Source organism: Podarcis melisellensis, assembly GCF_964234715.1.
Source record: "Podarcis melisellensis genome assembly, chromosome: 5".
NCBI lineage: Eukaryota > Metazoa > Chordata > Lepidosauria > Squamata > Lacertidae > Podarcis > Podarcis melisellensis.
The window spans coordinates 41,239,696-41,260,048 of NC_138537.1; the positions used below are offsets into that span (position 1 = coordinate 41,239,696).

General features: G+C 41.9%; 1 protein-coding gene across 4 annotated transcripts; it reads left to right on the top strand.

Annotated features, from left to right (window-relative positions):
- The first annotated feature begins 756 nt into the window (after positions 1-756).
- Positions 757-19,242, top strand: LOC309370139 (claudin-15-like). 4 transcript variants are annotated; one of them, XM_081911570.1, is made up of 6 exons: positions 757-1,046; positions 1,843-2,180; positions 16,092-16,256; positions 17,014-17,095; positions 17,663-17,764; positions 18,288-19,242. In XM_081911570.1, exons 2-6 carry the CDS (start codon positions 1,961-1,963, stop codon positions 18,379-18,381), a joined length of 663 nt encoding a protein of 220 aa, XP_081767696.1. In that variant the 5' UTR covers positions 757-1,046; positions 1,843-1,960; the 3' UTR covers positions 18,382-19,242. The 4 variants fall into 4 exon arrangements, with proteins under 4 accessions (XP_081767696.1, XP_081767698.1, XP_081767697.1 ...); XM_081911572.1 differs by having other exon boundaries at positions 1,846-2,180; XM_081911571.1 differs by having other exon boundaries at positions 1,905-2,180.
- Positions 19,243-20,353: the final 1,111 nt, after the last annotated feature.

Consider the following 20,353-nt stretch of genomic DNA (forward strand, 5'->3'; position numbering starts at 1 on the left):
GTAGCATCCTACCCATATCTAGACACTTAAGTGAGTCCATGCCTCAGGACGTTTGCAGTGGACCCAGAATCACTGAACAAATAAAGGCACATCTTCCTCCCATCATTCCTTCCTACTTTACATTCCCCATAATCTTAGCAAAAATGGAGCTGGAACAATATGTTTGTCAAGCTAATGCCTAATTTGGCCTTCTGTTTTAGCTACTCCCAAAATGGAGCTAACACTGGCCTGTTTTACAAACTTGTTGAGTCAGATTAGATTGTTCAGAATCCTCTAAAAGTTATATTGTTGTAGCTATATGGAGGATTATTTTGAAAATACTTGATGTTTGGTTGTTGTTGTTTTTGCAGAATAATCTTTCACAGCATCATTTCCCTGAGATAAAATCATGAGTTTGTTTGGGGAAAAATTAGAACAGGGACTGCCAACATGGCACAATCCAAATGTCTGAGACTACCTCTCCCATCAGCCCCAGCCAGCATAATAGATAGAGAATATGGGAGTTGTAGTCCTCAATGTTTAGTGAACACCACATGGCTTCTCTCTTTAAACGTAAGGAACGTTGAAAGTTAATATGGGGTCAGACACTAGAGGAATACTAATAGGTAATTTTATTCAGGTTCTGTAAGAACCCTTTAGCTACAGGGAAGCTAGGGGGGGTATTTGCCCCAGGTGAAGCCTCCAGATGGATGTCATTGAGGTTTCCAGCCTGTGTGTGTGTGTGTGTGTGTGTGTGTGCGTGCGCGCGCACAAATACACATGGGGGGGCAAACGGGGTCTTTGACCTGGGTGAAATAAAACCTCGATTCGCCCCTGCTGGAACAGGATCCATTTTGAATAACATAGTTCATTGGATCAGCTATACGTCTTGCGCAATGGTGAAGTCAATGAACTGGCTGGAGGCATTGATTTTTAGAACAGGGGGGAAAGGTCCTAAAGTGTTACAAAACATTCACTCTTTGTTTGGCAAAACTGGCCCTCACAAGCTGCTGTCGTGTCTCTGGAAAAACTTCAAAGGGGAAAATACAGAACACAGATACCTAAAAGTAAGTACATATATATATTATACAGGACATTGAATCTACATTATACACCACTAAATCCAGTAAAATTATTTAAATGTGTTAATTCAGTTAATTGGCTTTAAAATAAAATTGGAAGTTGCAAATTAATTGTTCATTAATGGTTTGCTGATAATTCTTTATGAAGCAAACAACATATAGCCACATTACTTCCCCAATCCTCACTTCTTCCTTCCTGCTCAAACATAACCCACCTCTATTTTTTCAAAGAAACAAATATTGAAATGGAAATTATTATTATTATAGATAACAGTGAATTCCTATGCCAGAAATACTGTCCTATGTACCATGTTTCCCAATAGTTCTGATTCTAACTACTATTCTGCATGCAATGCTATGTGCACCTCAAATGTATTTGAAGCTCCCATCTTTTCTTCAAATTACTTTTGAAGTAATTTTTTAATGAAATGATTTTAAAATGTTGTCTTATTTTATTGTTGTTAGCCGCCCTGAGCCCGGCATATATATGTATGTATATATGTGTGTGTGTGTGTGTGTGTATATATATATATATATATATATATATATATGTATGTATTATTATTATTTATTATTATTATTATTATGCATTTTATTCTTATATCAGAAATACTGCTTTATATGCCGTATCTCAAAATATTGACTGCTGTTCTGCAAACAGTATTGTAAATCCACTATAAATGCATTAAAAATGAATCCATGCTGTATATCGGATAATAACTTAGCATGCAAAGAATATTCTGTGTTAGAACAGAAGCTAACAGTTTTGTTTTCTTCTCAGCAGAAATATTCCTCATATAACAAGTGTGCTGTTACATGGTCTCTTATCAACTTTTAAAATAGGATTTTGGCATCACAATTTGAGAGTGAATCTTTGAAAATTCCCTTGTCATTGAAGGATGGCGTCGTCAGCTTTTCAAATCTCTGCACTGCTTCTGGCTTTTCTGGGTCTCATCCTTTTACTGGTTGCCACTGTGTCCAACTGCTGGAAATTTTCTAGTCCAGCTGCAGCGCTTATTACTGCAAGCTGGATTTATGAAGGTCTCTGGATGAACTGTGTAGCTACTTCTCTGGGCTCAGTTCAGTGCAAGAAATTCTTTTCCTTGCTCAGTTTGGAAAGTAAGTTAACACTTTTCATACATAAAATGCTGGATTCTTAGTCTGAATTTGTGCGCTACTTATGCGAACATTGTGTGTTTATAGATACATAGGAAAGAACTTTAATGCAAGCCTGTAGAAACAAACTTTCATATATATTCTGTGATCAAATGTTGTGTCAACAATAATCTAAATCTGTCACTGAAAACATTTGTATTTTTAGAAGTACTGTATACAAATAGTACAGTTTACATGCATTTGTCCCACTCCAGGAGTGTCAATGCAAAGGATGGAGCTCTGATGTACATAGTCAGTGGCTGCTCCCTTTCAATATTTAAAAATGCACATTTACAAAGTATATGTCACAGGTAATCACTGCCACTATTTGATCTCTGTTTTTGCCTGTTGGTCAACATTTTGTTAACATATTGGGTGTGAGATACTAGAGCAGTCATTATCCAGGTTCAGCTCCCTCCCTAATGTCTCTAGAACAGAGGTTGCCAAACTATGGTCTGTGGGCCACCAGTAGTCCACAAGCTTCTTTCATGTCGTCCATGGTATGTGTATGAAGATCTGTGGCTAAAGATGGGCGGTAGCGCATCCATCATATTAAATATTCATAATTGATTTTTTTCTAGAATTCAATTTGTAATACAAAAAGATATTTTGATTTTTTTCTAGAATTCAATTTGTAATACAAAAAGATATAAGGAATAAAAAATAAAAGAGGTAATAACATACAATTAAAAATCATACAACATCTAACACATCACACTGTAATTGTTGCAGCAGGCAGGTCTGTGAAGATGTTTAGCAATTTTCAAGTGGTCCATGGTGGGAAACATTTTGGAAGCTCTGTTCTAGAAGTTAAATCTCAGACATGAGTGAAGATGTACCTTTTGTCTAGTGTTGCACAAGCATGTAAATCAGGGTGGGGAACAGAGTTTGGCTGGTGGGCTGGATCCTGAGCCCTTACTTCACAGGCCATTTTGACAGGTGGGTGGCTCTCCAGACATCATTTGACTCACATCATAACCTACTATTTGGCCATGCTGGCTAGTGCTTGTGGGAGTTGAAGTCGAATTACATCTGGAGGGCCACAGATTAGCCATCCTTGTATCATGCAGTGCTTACATGTTACTATCACTTCTGTATTAAACTTCATTGAGAGGTATTTAATTGCTGTTTAATTCTACAAAATCTGATAAATGTGTAGCACGTTGGTAGTTGATAGTTGGTATAAATAGCTGAGTGTTTACACAAGAAAGCTACCATTAGTGTAGTTGCTGATAGTTTATCTAGACACATTCATTTTCACTATTTTCCCATGGAACTTGACACCATATACTTAAATATCATCTTAACTCTTAGTTTATCCAGGGATCATTAAAAATAAATAAATTAACCATTTGAGTAGGTCATTATTTGTATCTTAAGTACTTTCTAATTATGCCTTAATCTTTGAGACTTTGTCTCCTGCTCTGATCCTTGTGCTGTGTTAAATAAACATATAAATCATGTGGTGTCAGGCTTTTATTTTGCCCTGACGAAGATGTATTAACAAGGAATCAATTTCCTTATCAGTAAATCATTAAGACTTGCAAATTAAACATTCTGCAAACAAGTATTGGAGACATAGGCGCCGACTCCATGGGGCTTGAGGGGGCCCGAGCCCCCTCAAAAATTCGTTTGGGGGGCTCCGCCCCCCCAATAATCTCCGGCGCCCCTCCAGCAGAGCGCCATCGCCGCCCCTCCCCCAGCCCAAAATGCACAGGGAGGGGCGGGCTGCATGCCTCCTGCCCTCCCTCCCGAGCAAAAGCTCCACCCAATTTCCTTTGGAGCTGATTAATAGGCGCAGCACGCTCTCCCCTATTCGCTCACGAGGAGGCGGCGCCACTTTATTTGCATATTCATGAGCTTATTTATTATTCATGAGCTTTCCCGGGCCCCCCCAATATTTTTTATAAGTCCGCGTCCCTGATTGGAGACAATGCTCACTCAGATCTTGTTTTTCTACATAGTCCAAACACAATCTAGACTTAGTGTCTATTAAATGTTCCTGGAAAGTGCTTCTTTATGGGCCAGTTTTATTCTAAAAAGAAAGTCTCAATGCATATTGATTCTGCATTATCCCACATTGTGCTCATTTGAAAACGGATAGAGGCAGTCCCAGAAACGGGTATATCTACACCTGCCCAGTGATGTGGGTGGGCGTATAACAAGATAGCAGTTACCATTTCCACCTTCATCTGGGGCATAGGTAAGGGGGGGAGTGTGGATACATCCCCATTTGATTCCTACATTGCAGAGGTTGGACTAGTTCAGTGTTTCCCAACCGGTGTTCCGCGGCACACGAGTGTGCCGTGAGACGTTGCCTCGTGTGCCGCGAGATGCCTGGAGGGAGGCGGGCGAGTCGGGCGGCGAGAGGCGGGGCGGCGGCGGCGAGGAGAGGCCGCGCCTCCTGCTGCTGCCTGGCGCTCCTCCTCGCAGCCGGCAGCGCTGCCTGGGCGCCTCCGCGCGACTCTGCCTCGCTGGGTTTGGTCTCCCAGCAGAGACGGGTCACACGCGCCCCTCCCTCCCTCCCTCAGCCTGCGCGGAGGGAGAGCCAGAGAGAGGCATCGCTCCTGCGCGGCGGGAGAGGGAGCAGCCGGAGCGATGCCCCAAACGAACGCATGGGACCGGAGGGGAAATCCTCTCCGAGGCGGATTGAGCGCAGCTGAGAGAAGCCTTTCGAGGAGCTGCCGTGTCCCCTGGAAACCCCCTTCCCAGCTCTGCCTCAGCCGCCGCCGCCTCAGTTGCCGCCGTCCCTCAGTCCCTCGCTCTGCTGCCTCCTCCCACCCCCAAAGCTTGGAGGTTCCCCAGCAAGGGGGAGGGAAAAAACTTTCACTTTTGTGCGTCCCTCCCGGCGTGACGCTGCGCGCTGACGTCACGGGGCGGGGCTTTAATGGTGGTGTGCCGCGAGATTTTTTTTCAGTAAACAGGTGTGCCGTTGCCCAAAAACGTTTGGGAAACACTGGACTAGTTGATCCTCGGGATCCATTCCAACTGTACTGTTCTATGATAACCTAAACAAGGGAAGGGTTTTCAAATGTTCACCAGGTAACTACACCCATGCTTGTGAACAGTGGGATCAAAAATCAATCTAGATTAAAAGCTTATTGAGGATGAGCATGCACAGTTCTGTATTGAGAAAAACTATTTATTTGCACTACAGATTGGTAAGTAACCTTAGATTACTGTGCTAGTAAGCCAGTCCTTACTAGTTTGACCAAACTGCGGGAGGCAGTGGAAGACATGCGTGCCTGGTGTCCTCTTGTCCATGGGGTAACGAAGAGTCAGACACAACTAAATGACTAAACAACAACAAAGCCATTCCTATAGCACATTGTGGGCAACCTTTTCTGTTGAGGAACATGCTTGTTCATGGATGAACTTTTTGGGTCTTTGTACTGGTAGTGGGGGAGCTAGACCTGATGATGGGAAGAATCGGAGACAGAGTGTTCTGAATTCACCAGTTCCTGGTGGTGCTTTAGATGGAGTTGCAGTCTTGCTAAAAGAAGCTGGCTTATAGTTAGTGGTAGAGTGGGAGGTCCAGCATTGCTGGCCTTGGTGACTTAGACCAGCTTTGATCAGCTTAAGCTAACCTAGCCAGCTATGACCCATTTGGGTAGAGATCACCTTACTACAGTTGTAAATGATTTGATAACCTCCCTGTTGGATTATTTCATTGCATTATATGTGGCACTCCCTTTGAAAATGGTCTGGAAACGTCATTTGTTCCAAAATAAGGTGGCTGGGGAGTGGTAAATATAATCACATCACACCAGTGTGCTGACATACACCTGTGAACTGACTCTCAGTCTGCTTCCAGGTTCATTTCAAAGTGCTCCTTTGAATCTTTAATGCCCTAAATGGCTTGTGGGCCAGACTTTCCTACACATACTAGCCCAAAGTGCCTACATTATGGTGTTTAGGTACCAGGTAAAGACCCTTCTGTATTCCTATTCCCTCTACATGCTGGTTTGAGATGAATTTGGTTGATTTTAAAATTAGTTTTGTTGTGTAAAATTGGATTTATATTTAGTATTTTTAATGGCTTTGTAAACCACTCAGAGTAGAAAATCTTGGGGTCTGAAAGGAAAAAAATCTCCCCCACCTCTCGTGTTCCATTCTAAAGAATTGTTGCGGTGCCCCCTAAGCACCTTACCCAGTGCGAGTGAACTGGTCACACTCCTCTAAATCCACCTCTGCTGACATGCGTATCATAAAAAGCAACCTAAGCAGTTTCTGTGCCAAAACTGGACCTAAGCCCCAATTGAAATGGATCTAGAAAATTGATGTCTTCCAAGAGTGCCTGGATCTGGTCCATGACCTCTCACTCAAGAACCTTTCCCAAAAAGGGGAGATTGGAAACTGACCAGTAATTGTATAGATTTTCCAGATCCAGGGAGAGTTTCTTAAGGAGTGCTCTTACCACTGCCTTCTTCAAGCAAGCAGGGACCACCCTCTCTTACAAGGTGGCATTGATGACCTTCCTGGCCCAACTGTCCCCCTCTGCTAGTTTTTATCAGCCAAGAAGGTCAAGGATCTAGAATGCAAGGAGTCACCGTGACTGATCCAAGGACTGTGCCCACATCCTTGAGCCTTACCAACTGAAACTCATCCAACAGGACTAGGCAGTGCTCTGGACACCCCTTGAGAGCTATCTGTTGAAACAGCAGAGTCAAGGTCCCAGTGGATGCAAGCTATTTTAGCTATAAAATGCTTTGCAAACAAGTCACAGCAAGCTACTATCGGTTCTGCTACCTCTTTTGGGCTAGACTGTAAAAGCACCCACAGTACTGAACTGCATAATGAGGATTGCAATGGAGGCTACCAAGTATACCTTCTTTGCTGTCTTCACTGCCACTAAGTAGGCTTGATGATGAGACCTCAGTAGTATTTGATGGCATTTGACTTGAGTTTCTCTTCACTCATGTTCAAACTGTCTCCCAGCTTGTTTCATTGCCGTGAACTCTGGAGTATACCAGGGAGCCAAATGGGCTCCATGAAGCAGAAGAAGGCTCTCTGGGGCAATCGTTTCAGTTACCTGAAGCATTAGATAGCCATGCAGAAGTGAAAAAAATATCCATGCCATAAATTTTATCAGAAAAACTGATCAATAGCATTTGTCCTTTTGCAAATCCAATGCAATTAGCACTTTTCGCTTAAACCACACCTCCAATTATTAAAAGCAATGTGCTACAAATCTTATCATTTAGTTGACGGAACAAAGATCAAAGGTAGCTTCATTTTGGAGGAAACTGGAGCTAAGACAGCAAGTGGCCTTTAATGGGGAGATACTTCTTATATTTCATCTTAATACAAAATAGATAATATATCTGTTAGAAGTTTCAACTATGTCTGCTGTTTTGGAACTCACTGGTTTTGTACTCACCTTGGGTGGCTGGGTAGTGATTGGAGCAACTTTAAAAAACAGTTACTGGAAAGTCTCCACCGTTCATGGGAGTGTGATTACAAGTTCAAGCCTGTATGAAAACCTGTGGCACAGCTGTGCAGAAGATAGTATTGGAATCTCCAACTGCAGAGCGTTTGATACACTTTTGGCACTTCCTGGTATGTCTTTATTTGTAAATGTCCACATCTTTATCAGGTGAAATAATTCATTGGGTGGGTGCATGGAAAGTATATATAGTGAATTTTGACTGAAAATAACATCAATGGGGCATTTCCCTCAAAGAGCTTGTCAGATTATAACAGACTGCTTGTTTGAGCTCCAAAAGTGAAGGATTTTTGAAGTTTCTTGGCATGTTGATATATGGAGGACAAGATTCTCTCTCCACCTGCCCTGAAAGGTGATGAATCAGAACACATTGAGAGTAAAGTGTGTGTGTCAGTGCATTCCCTTAATGAAGGTAAAGCATAGTCTTCACAGAGCTTTAAACAAAATAACATTTTTTGGCTGTTATTAAAAGCAGCTAAAGGTTTGTGATGGCAAACCTATAGGGAAGGTATTGTTGGCATTGGCAATGGGGCAATGTATTGTAGAGAAGCAACTGAGCTTTAAATAAGCTATTAAAACATTAACTGTACACAGTGGTGTGCCTGTTATATAGGGGGATTTATTCGTCACCACTGATGTGTTGGGTTATGATCAGGCTTTATTAAAATTTATTTTGTAACATTATATTTGAAAATTTGCATTTTGCTTTGCATACACTCAACAAAATCTGTATTGACCTGAAAATATATAGGCTTACTTTTCTGCATATTCAAATAATGTACTTCTGGCTTCCATGAGTATTCTGCAGAGGCAATGCTACAGGGATTAATTCCCTTTGCATAAGAGAGGACTGGAGATTTACAATGTATAAACAAAGCATATTAGAAACAAATACCGTATTTTTCCGTGTGTAAGATTAGGTTTTCTTTAACCAAAAAATTAGATTTAAAATTGGGGCTCATCTTATACACAGGTAGTGCTGAGGGGTGTTTTCTTAATTTGGAGTCCCCAAAAATAGGGGGTGTCTTATACACAGAAAAATATGGTAGCTTCTACAGGAAGTGGAACAACTGCTGAGCCTGCATCAGATTCCCCAAATGAACAGCATGGATCTTCACAGTCTTCTGGGCTACTTCTAGTTCAGCTACCTCTGGCTAAAATCTCTCACTTTCTATAGCCCCTTAGAGACATTATAACCTCATAAACATACACACGTATGTGATGTGGTTGAGAGTGGAACTTGTAACCAAGTTACCATAATTTCCCACCTGCACACATTTGTTCTGTGTACCGTCTGAAAGTGCCCTTCTTTGCAAATGCTTACTTGCTCCAGTCTATTTCTCTGTTCTTCCCACTAGCTGAAGGGTGGGAGAGACATTCCAGGGCAATAGTATCCCCAGTCATCAAGGAACACCACTGTCCTTTTTTTAGGTCCAAGCCATATTTTGATTTGTCAGGCAAAACCATAGTGATCGGGACCCAGTCACAGTAATAAAGACAACCAAACTCATAACAGTGTTTTATAGATTGTTTGAGCAGACCATGTCGGGGTTATGACTCTGCCCTTGTTTTTCATTTTCTGACCTTATTGTCCAGTGTTTCTCAACCTGTGGGTCACGACTTGCAAGTAGGTCACAAATCCTGTGCAAGTGATATACAGGCTGTATCAGTAAACCCAAAATAATTGATTGCTTTAAATCTTTCACTGGTATAATGAATATATCTTATAACTCTCTTATTTTGGTGCCATGTTGCTGTATTGCAGCTGAATGTCAGAAAGGCTTGAGTGTTAACATTTTAACACTCGGGAATTGCTTTTTGGCAACTGCCAGTAGATCTGGTGACAGCTGGCTACATGGTGCTCATACAGGAAGTTGTCTGAAAGACTACTCTACTTCACTCCTGATGGGCAGACACCAACAGCCCCTTGTGGCCAGCTGTCCATTGCCAGATCTGTCACAGGATGAGCTAATTATTAATAGTGATTTGAGGTTTGCTGCGTCAAAATAAGAAACAATATACCGTATTTACTCTATGTATCAATAGTGATCTAAGACTACGTGAGGCAACCATCAAACCTTGCATTGACCTACTTGGTGAAATGCGAGCTCAGCCATCTCACTGATACTTGCCAAAATAGACTTTATTGTAAATAAAACGATTCAAAATATTTATAGTTCATTATATCTAACACTGCTTGTGTAACCTTTGTTTTTAGATTTTTTTTTATAGCTCATGAAGCATTATCCTGCAGCCAGATGGTATGGGTTCTTATATTCTCATAAACAAAACTGAATAATTTTGTAGCTGCTATAAATATTTCAACAAATCCACATTAATAGGGGTCTTAAGCAACTCTTGGCTTGGATGTCTCAAGTAGTGCATATAAAATAGACAAAAGCATGAAACCAAAGACTGGCAAAGATGTCAGGGCTGAAATTCATGTGACATTAAAAGGATGGGTTGGCATATCTGAGCCAGTGTTACCTTCTGGAGAAGGGAGAAATCTTTATTCCTTTGCTTTATTGCCGATTTCCTACAAGTTCCTATCCATTTGCCCAGTTTGTGGTTGAGAAGACATGACTTTAGTGAGAAATGACTAACTAGTTGGTTATATTATATGTTTGCTGAATTGTGACTTAACTTTTGGAAGAAGATTCCATTGTCTGTACAAAACACCATTCTTTCCTATAGGAGGTGATAATTAAACTTTGCTGGTAAGACAGGATTAGTTTTTTGATCTTTATATATTAAGAGGTCGGGATATTTATTCATGCCTTTCAGGGTTCAGATAAGATAAGAAGTTCCAGGGTTAAAACAGGTCATAATTTCAATTTATGCCAACTTCACTGATGCTATGATCTACAGCAGTGTTTGGGAAATGCTTTTGGGTGCTGGAACGATCCAGGGGTGTGGTAGTAGCCCTGGGTCAATTGAGGAGCATGAGATAAAAATAAGGAGGCGGTGGAAGCATAAAGAAGAGAAGAAAATTTTGAAAAACCGTTCATACATGTTTCACCTGTTGTGTAATGGCGCTTACCGCCAGGTTGGGTGGCGTTGTGGGATAGTGACAATGCCTCCCTTGGATCCGGTGGAGGTGAAGGGTTTTCCTCTGCTTGGGTGAACCCTTTTTAGCTTCACCCAGGCCCAGGAAGTGGATGGCAGCTTGCCTGCCCATTTGGCCAATGTAAGGTGGGCTGTGGGATGCCGCTGGAGTGTAGTGGACTGTTACTTCAAGTGAACATGCATGGATTTCAGCTGCTTGTTAACTTATTTTTCAAGAAGTTGTAGGCATAAATGTAGATATATAAAAGAATGCAAAATTGTCACTGCACCTTTCTGTTTATTTGCTTAAAGAAGGTAGATTCCCAGGGGGTGCTGAGTAATTATTTTTTTTTAAAGGGGGTGGTAGGCCAAATAGGTTTGGGAACCTCTGATCTACAGCAATAAATCATAGGAAAAGTTCAGACTGGCACACATTTCTATGGATGCTCTCCAGGGTTTCAGGCTGAGTTCTCTCCCAGCCCTACCTGGAGATGCCAGAAATTGGATGTTACCATCTCTGTGAAAAGTAGGTGCTTTGTCACTGACCTGTGGACCTTCCTTGTGTATCTACTTATATATTTTTAGAAACTTATAGTGTTTGCACTTCATTAAGGAATGGAGAGCTACCTAGCTTTGGAGATTAGGTAGTTGACACTTTACACGCAAGTAGCTGCTGACACATTTGCTGCCTTGCTTATTATATTACTCAGCTATTTGATAAGAGGGGCAATCAAATCTCTGTACTGAACATAGTAGCAGCCTGTTCTTACTGATATATATAGTTGTGATAGTATGGGAGACAATTTGCTTTGCACCAACATAGCAACAGGTCATGTGGCATCCTACGTTACATAAGGTGTTGGGCAAGCAAGCCCACCCAGAGCTAACCCAACCACGCAAGGATGTCAACTAGTGGTTTCAGCAGTGTGACCAGGATGTAGCATGTTGGATTCCTCCCCCTCCTGCCATGTGTGGGGTCACCAAACATATTGAGTCAGTTGGCACATTTGGATTGTTGAGAAAGGGCTGTTGGTGCCAATCACAAAATGGTTGCTGTGGGGAGTGGCGTAAGATAAAATGACCATCGTGTCTCAAAGTGAAAAGAGGCAGGGCTACAGAATGATGTTGGCATTTCCCCTGCATTAATGGAGAGACAGGCACCTATATCAGCCATTGCCATGCTTGCTCTCAGAGAAAAGCTCTTTGCATCTATTCTCTCTTCAGAACAGAAAGGAGAGAGGGTATCTGATCCAGGCATCCAATGAAATGTGAACATGTTTATGGGGATGTGTTCAGTGTAGGGGAGGGTGAGCCACTGCAAACAGGAACTGAGCAGGAAGAGCAAACAGTTCATTGTGCATTGTGAATTTTTAAGGGAATATTTACTGAGCCCTTTCATGTATACCGTAGAGCAGGGGTAGTCAACCTTTTTATACCTACTGCCCACTCAAGAATCTTTCTTGATGGTAAAATTTCCTTACCGCCCACCAGTACTCGATGGAAGGAGGATTCAGCTTGGGCCGTAGAACACCCTACCACCCACCTAGAATCCTGAAACACCCACTAGTGGGCAGTAGGGACCAGGTTGACAACCCCTGCCATAGAGGGTACTGGTGGGCACACTGGCCCCTATGGTAGCCCCCTGCAGGTCTAACTGAATTTGGGCATTTAAATAGCCACTTCCTTGATGCTTGTGGGAAATAAATATGATGTCCAGGCAACCAGCCATTGAAACTGTGAAGTTTTGTTTGGTTGTATCCAGTGGTGGCTTTGCACTGTGCATGCTCAGGGTGCCTGTTTTTTACCAATCCCTGCTCCCCACTGCAGTCCCCGCTGGGACCGTATGGATTATGGCACAGAAGCTGCAGTGAGAAAGTGGGCTGGTTTGGTTGCTCAGCAAAATAATGTGCCTCAAGTCGTGGGACGCAAGCCATTAGCGAGGGGTCCCTCTCCCCTTTGTATCTTTAAGTAAACGTTAAAAAGATAAAGGATCCCTGGACTGTTAAATCCAGTCGAATTTGACTATGGGGTGTGACGCTTATCTCCGCTTTCAGGCCAAGGGAGCCAGCATTTTTCCGCAGGCAGCTTTCCAGGTCATGTGGCCAGCATGACTGTTATGTACTGAATTGAATAGGATCCAAACTGCAGCAGTCTGATTGGTCCTAGAACAATAAGATCCAAAAGGGAGCAGTCTGATTGGTCCTAGAACAATAGGATTCAGAATGCAGCAGTCTGATTGGTCTTAGAACAATGCAGCAGTATGATTGGTTGGCAGGAACCACCCAATCATGCACCAGATAGAAGTGAATCCACAACCTGATTGGCTTACAGTAGAATTCCAGAATTAGCCAATCATGTGCAGCCCATTGTGTAAATAATATATATAAAGCAGATACTTTGAGGGGACTTTCATTCATTCCTCCTCACCACTATGAGCTGAATAAAGAGCATGAAATCACTTTGCGACTCTGAGTATATTTCAATGACTAAACCACTTCTGATACACCATGACAGAAGCCATAGCGCACGGAAACACCATTTACCTTCCCGCCGCAGCAGTACTTATTTATCTACTCACACTGGTATGCTTTCAAACTGCTAGGTTGGCAAGAGCTGGGACAAAGCAACAGGAGGTCACCCTGTCATGTGTATTCAAACTGCTCACTTTCTGATCAGCAAGCCCAAGAGGCTCCACAATTTAGACTACAGAACCACCTGTGTCACTTTACTTTACCTTTTATACAAAGTACTCACATAGATCCATGTGTGCACAGGGGCAGCCTAGTCATGCTTCTTGCGGCAATTATCGTGCAATTATTTGGAAGATTGAACTGAAGGGTCCTTGACCTTGTTTCTTTCTACTTCTACTCTCTGCATCTGAGTTCTAATTTTTGGAAGAAACTAGCTTTGCTTTGATGGCGTGCCATTAAATATATATTTTGCTCAAAACTTCCCTGCTTTCTAAAGGAGGTTCCAGGTTTGCTGCTGCTTCTTTTTTCTTTTCTTTTTTAAGCCTTTATTTTGCTGACCATTAGAGGGACAATACTGCTTCCTTTCTTCTTTGTGCTCTGACTGCACACAAGTGCTTTGTGAATTGAGTCTGGAGGGGAAGAGCTAGATTTAGACTTAAAAATAGCCTTTTAACTAAAAGGATTCCAAAACAAGCAAGTCCACAGTCTCTGTTCTTATTAAACCAGTGAAAGTATCTGCCAGAACTAGAAATGTATTCTTAAAAAGAAAATATCTGATCATCGAGCGTTATGCTTTGCTCCTGTTTCATAATAAACTTTGTGGTGGCAATTATACCTTGGACTGCCTCTGGATTTGCTGTCAAAAGCAAGGCAGGAGGTAGGGTGGCTGCTTAGGAATGACCGAAAAAGAGGTACTGCCTCGCCAGAAAAATGGAGGTCAAAAGAGGACACTGTTAGAATCAAGTGGTATATAAATTCTGGTTCAATGTCTACAAAGACCAGCAGTAGCGTTAGGGTGTGTATGTCTGAACCCCCATGCATGCCCACCTCCCACATATATCCCACACACACTCTCCAAAAGTTTAAGATCTTTAAACATTTGTATGTTAAGACTATGTGTTCCTGCCCTTGTTTTTATGCTCATAAGAAATTCACGAATGAGGAATAAAGAAAGATGGGTTGGTTACTTGAAACAAAAGTGACAGAGTATATGGATGTTGTTTTCCAACAGCAAAGTTAAATTTAAGCAGTCAGCATATCTCACAGAATGTATACCTTGATCTTGAGAGGGAAAGGGAACCCTAACTATCTCAGAATCCTGGACATTGAGTATGACCATTTCCCACACTAAAATGAAGAGAAAATACAACTTATGTAAAATTCCTAACTTTGGCTGATTCATACCATACATAAATGGACTATTTATCCTGTTATTATTGCTGTTAAATTTATATCCCACTCTTCCTCGTAAAGCAGCCTAGGGTTGCAAACAACAAGTGACAAAACAATAAAAACAGCCTTAAAACATATTTAAAGCAATTCTGCTACAGATGCAGACGCCTCAACTTGCTGAAAGACTTATTGAAAGAGGAAAGCCTTCAGTAGGCACCAAAATATGATGCCTATCTAACATTCGAGGGGAGGGGATTCCACACGATAGGGGCCACAACACTAAAGACCCAATTCCTACATTGTGTGTAATGGACCTCCTGATGGTGTCCCCAGGAAACCCTCACCTGCAGTGCCATGGCAGATTAGGTATATACTTTGTTGTTTGAAACCTGCAAACTACATAGATAAGTTTACATTATAGAACCACCAGACGCTCATTAAAGAGTATGATAATGCTAGATGATAGCATAGAATTCAGTTGCATAATAGCTACAGAAAACATGTGGCTTACATTTATTTGTCACCTGTTCTTGTCATTTGATTCATTAATCATGTGCTGCAACTCCTGTTCATTGGTACAGTGGATTAATAAGTTACTTTATGAATCAATACTTACCAGTGGATAGTATTCTAGGGAATTTCTCACTACATCATAAATATGCTTTTGTTTTTTATCCCCCAGCCCCCAGCCTGAATGTTTTAATTGTTTTCACTAATAATTTTAGTGTTGTATTTGTTTAGTAACCTGCTTTGAGGTTTTTACAATCAAGTGGTATATAAATTTAAATGAATGAATGAATGAATGAGTAATTGGGGTGTCAGTGCTGCTGAGCTACACAGAGTCAAGATATAAATAGAAACGGCTTTGCAAACCCAATATGGGATGGAGAGAATAGCTTCAAACATTAAACTGGCAAAATGACCACCAGATGGTGGAGATGTTTGCATATAGAATAATTATGCTGGTTGTTGCTCATCTCTGTATGCTTGCATTCAGTCTTGCCCATTTACTTCCAGATCTGTCCACCATCAATCTTTGCTCCTTTTCTTTGTTATGTTGGTCGCTAAGCATGCAAACAGGTATGAGATGAGTATGAGAACTGGTGTAATGGCTTCTAATATCTCAAAGGCATGGAGGACTCCCTAAAGAAGGGAGGAACAGTGATATCCTCAATGTATTTCTTAAAAGGAAGGGGAATTTGGGCGACTCTGAGATGAGAAGTCAGACCAAAAGACAGATTCACATACATGTGGGTAATGTAAGATGTTTCTGACAGTCTAAGGGCTTGAGAGATTTCCTCTAGGGTGGAATCATAGTTTGGGCTGGTTAATCTCACATCTGCCTCTATGGGCTTCTTGATACTGCTTTCTATTAAACCAGATTTATATATATATAATGTACCATCTGCCCATTGTTCCTCTCAGCAGCCACATATTTGGATCAATGGGCATGTATTGCTGTTTAACATGTCCTTTGCCAAAACTGATACCTTTCTTGACAAAATTTCCTTTCCTCTGCAGCTTATATTCAAGCATGTCGGGCCCTGATGATCACTTCGCTCATCTTGGGTATGTGTGGGACTCTGCTGACACTGCTTGGTTTGAAGTGCACTCAGCTTGGATCCAACAGTGAAAATGCAAAATCAAAAATTGCCATGCTGGGGGGAATGGTCTTCATTTTAGCAGGTGAGATATCGGTAGACTATGCACCCAAAAAAAGAAAGCTAATTGAATAATACAGTGGCTCTCAAAGGATGTTGTGCACCATGCTGGTGTGGCTGGAGGATTAAAGGGCAATCAAAGAAACATTTAAACATTTCAGTATAGTGTAGTATCAAAATAATGTTTTTTTATTTGAATAATATGAATATCTTTTCAAAACGAGAGATCTTGAGGACAACCCTACTAGTGAATCAGAATCACCGTTAGAACAGAGTGCTGGAGAAGATGTGTTTATAATTCTATTTTCGGAATGATTAATGCTCTTATGCAGCTGTATCATTTTATGCTTTCTGGACGCCCCGTGATCATATTATAAAGTAGTTGTGTTTGGTGTTATAAATCAAGCACTGCTAGTTGTTGTTTCTTTTTGTTTTCCAATGTATTTCTTTTTGATAAAAAAAATCTATGTGGTGCATGCAAATTTTTATATGTGGCCCAGAGAAAATTTTTTGAGAAGTAGTGGAATAATAGGAAAGGGGAGGCACTCAATTGCCATCTTATTCAACACAATGAAATGATGCAGAAACACATCCATCCAGCAGCCCTGAGCAAATTAACCAACTCAGCTGAATTGAGTATTCAGCTGAAACTCATGAGGCTGAGTAGGATTTCATTAATCAGCTGATGACTTTATTATATTTACGTACATGTTATTTCTGTAAGGCAAGGCTGTGGAATTTGTTAGTCGCTCCATTAAAATGAATCTGTATTGTTTCCCTAGGTCTCTCATCAATGGTTGCTATTTCTTGGTATGCAGAAAGGATCACAGCTCAGTTTTTTGATTCATTTTATGGTGGAACCAAGTAAGTTTACAGACTTGCATGTTGTTGTTTAAAAAAAAACTCAGTTCAGTAACTGCAATATGTTAATGGCTTTAGGCATTGTTAAAACTCACATGAAACTAACATTTGGCTTTAATCTTTTTTGCATTGTACGTTTCTTAACAAAAAATGATGAGATTCATAAGAATAATTTGAATGCATGTTTCAGTAACATTCTGCTGCTTCCTCTTGGCCTAGTTCCTGATTTCAGTCTGTTGGTTATGCTGAAATGTGACCAAAGGACAGAGAAATTAATGTCTCTGACAACCATAAAAGATGATAGGTTGCGGGGGGGGGGGGTGTTTAAAGGATTACTGTAGGTGAAAGCCCTGCTTTGACCCACCTCAGTGTTTGCAGATCATCTATTTGAGACAAAACCCATTTTTCTGCCTTCTGCAAAAATAACCTGGAGAGCGGCTGGTCATATCTCCTAGCTTTCTCCTCCTATACTCGATGTTTTTCCCACTGGCAGCCACTACATTAGAAAAAGATGGCAAAACGTATCTGATTTGATTGTAATGATGCTTCTACGAAATCATTTTTTTCCAGATATGAGCTGGGATATGCACTGTACTTAGGCTGGGCTGGTTCCCTCCTTTCTATACTTGGTGGGATCTTCCTGACATGTTCAGCATGCAAAGAAAAACACAGGTAGTTGACCAATTGCTATTACAAGAGTAAAAAGTATCAATGAGATTGTTAAAGATTTCACTGAGCTGTCTGTTTTGTCTGGTAACAAACCCCAAGTGTTTATATTGCTTTGTAAGCATTTTGAAAATATATAACATATGCAATGAAATGCCTGAAATAATACTGAAAATGATGGGACTTTCATCTGAGCAAACATGAATAGGATTGGATTGTAACCTCTAGTAAAGGTAAAGGGACCCCTGACCATTAGGTCCAGTCGTGGCTGACTCTGGGGTTGTGGCACTCATCTCGCTTTCGTGGCCGAGGGAGCTGGCATACAGCTTCCGGGTCTTGTGGCCAGCATGACTAAGCCGCTTCTGGCAAACCAGAGCAGCGCACGGAAACGGCGTTTACCTTCCCGTCGGAGCGGTACCTGTTTATCTACTTGCACTTTGGCATGCCTGACTCAGTTAAATTTCTCAAAAATAGAGAGAATGAAAGAATGAGAGAGCAGCAGCACATTGACACCTCTTTTTAATTACAGAGACTACAAGTATGCTGCTACCCGGCAAGGCAAGGATGCACGTATTTACATCAAACAGTCCGAGACAGTCACATCTGCCAAAGACTACGTTTAGATTTTAAAATGTTTCACATGTTCTAACTCATTACTGTATAACATCTAAGCCCTCCATTCCCATTTCCATATTCCACTTTCAGCAGGCATTTTACATATATGTAGAATTTCCTTCTGGTAATAGTTTAAGCTACAGTGTCATTTGGGTGTATGAGGACTAGCCTAGTAAAGAAAAATAATATGTAACATGTTAGCATATTCCCCCCCACCCCCACCCCAAAAAAACAAAGAAAATAACACCCAGGAGGTGTTTTTTATCTAGTTTTATCTAGTTTATCTACATTTATTTAGTTTGTCATAATGTTGTCTCATTGTACTAGGGAACACTGTAAACTTAGGATCATTTCAAGAATAAAACATCTTATCTCTCTCTGAAGGATTCAGTATTTAACCATACAATATGCAAACACTATATGAGGAATGAACTGATTCTGACAGGTTATCATGGACCTTAATAATATTGGTACCACAGTATTTGCATAGTGCTTTAGAGTGTCCAGAGTGCTTCACACACATATTATCTCTGTAACCATTACAACTGTTCTGCATGGTTGATCAGGATAATCCCCACACTGCAGATGGAGGAAGGGGCTGAGGAAGAGAGAGGGAAATTTGCTTAAGGCCTCCTACCAAGGTTGTGATGGAGGCAAGATTCGAAGGGGAAACATTCTCATTCACCTCACTTAGGCATTGCATCACAGAGCTCTCATTGGCCAGAGCTACTGTTAAAGAGACTTTTTGTGCAGAACCTTTGTTACATGTTTTGACCTGCTGCTTATGAATGTATGTTCTACCGAGTGCTAACATCTTTACTGTTTGTGTATATTCAATAAACCTAGAGTTTTTGCTTCTTTATAACAAAGTTTTGCTTCTCTTGTGTGTTATTTTACCCACCGTTAGACATCAGGGCCCACATTTCCATGAACTTAGGCAGAGATAGCCAGTGTGCTGCTTGCGTGACCACCCCACCAAACAATCTCGAGTAAGTAGGTCTCGAGTAAATATCCTCAATAAATGAGAGACTTGTTTGCTCTTCTTCCTCAGTTTCTGTTTGCACAGGCTCAGCCTCCCCTACGCTGAATAAACACTCCTTAAATATGCCCACATTCCATTGTAGGCCAGGATTAGACAACCTCCCTTCTGTTCTGAACAGGAGAGGTACAAAAAGCTGCTCTGTGAGTGTGGCAGAAGCTGATGTAGGGCCATCCACTTCCCCATGGATGGGGACCATTTTAGGGGCCTATATCTTCTGCTGCTCATTTAGATGTGGCAGCTATTGTGTGTTATGCCTTACCACCACCACTGCCCACCCACCAGTCACTGGCACCCATTACAATTTCTTATACAGTGGTGCCCCGCAAGATGAATGCCTCGCAAGACGGAAAACCCGCAAGACGAAAGGGTTTTCCGTTTGCGAGTTGCTTTGCAAGATGATCTTCCCTATGGGCTTGCTTCGGAAGAAGAAAGCCCATAGGGAAATCTCCGGGGACCTCTTTTAAATGCTGGCGGTGGGGAGAAAAGCCTTCCCCCCCCCTCCGGCCTTCAGAAGAGGTCCAGGAAGGCCGGCGGGGGCCGAAAGGCTTTGCTCCCCACCGCCAGCATTTTAAAAGCGGTCTGGGATAGCAGGGAAGCGCTTCCCGCTATCCCAGACGGCTTTTGAAGGCAGACGGGGGGGAGCAAAAACTTTCGCCCCCCGCCGGCCTTCAGAAGAGGTCCTGGACCTCTTCTGAAGGCTGGCGGGGGGCGAAAGTCTTTGCTCCCCCCCGCCTGCCTTCCCGGGGGTTTTAAGATCGCCCGGACAGCGGAGAAGTCCTCCGCTGTCCGGGGCGATCTTAAAATGCTGGCGGGCGGCAGCGAAGGCTTCGCTGCCGCCCGCCAGCATTTTAAAAAACCCCGGGACAGTGGAGAAGTCCTCTGCTGTCCCGGGGTTTTTTAAAATGCTGGGGGTGGGAAGAAAAGCCCTTGTCCCCCCC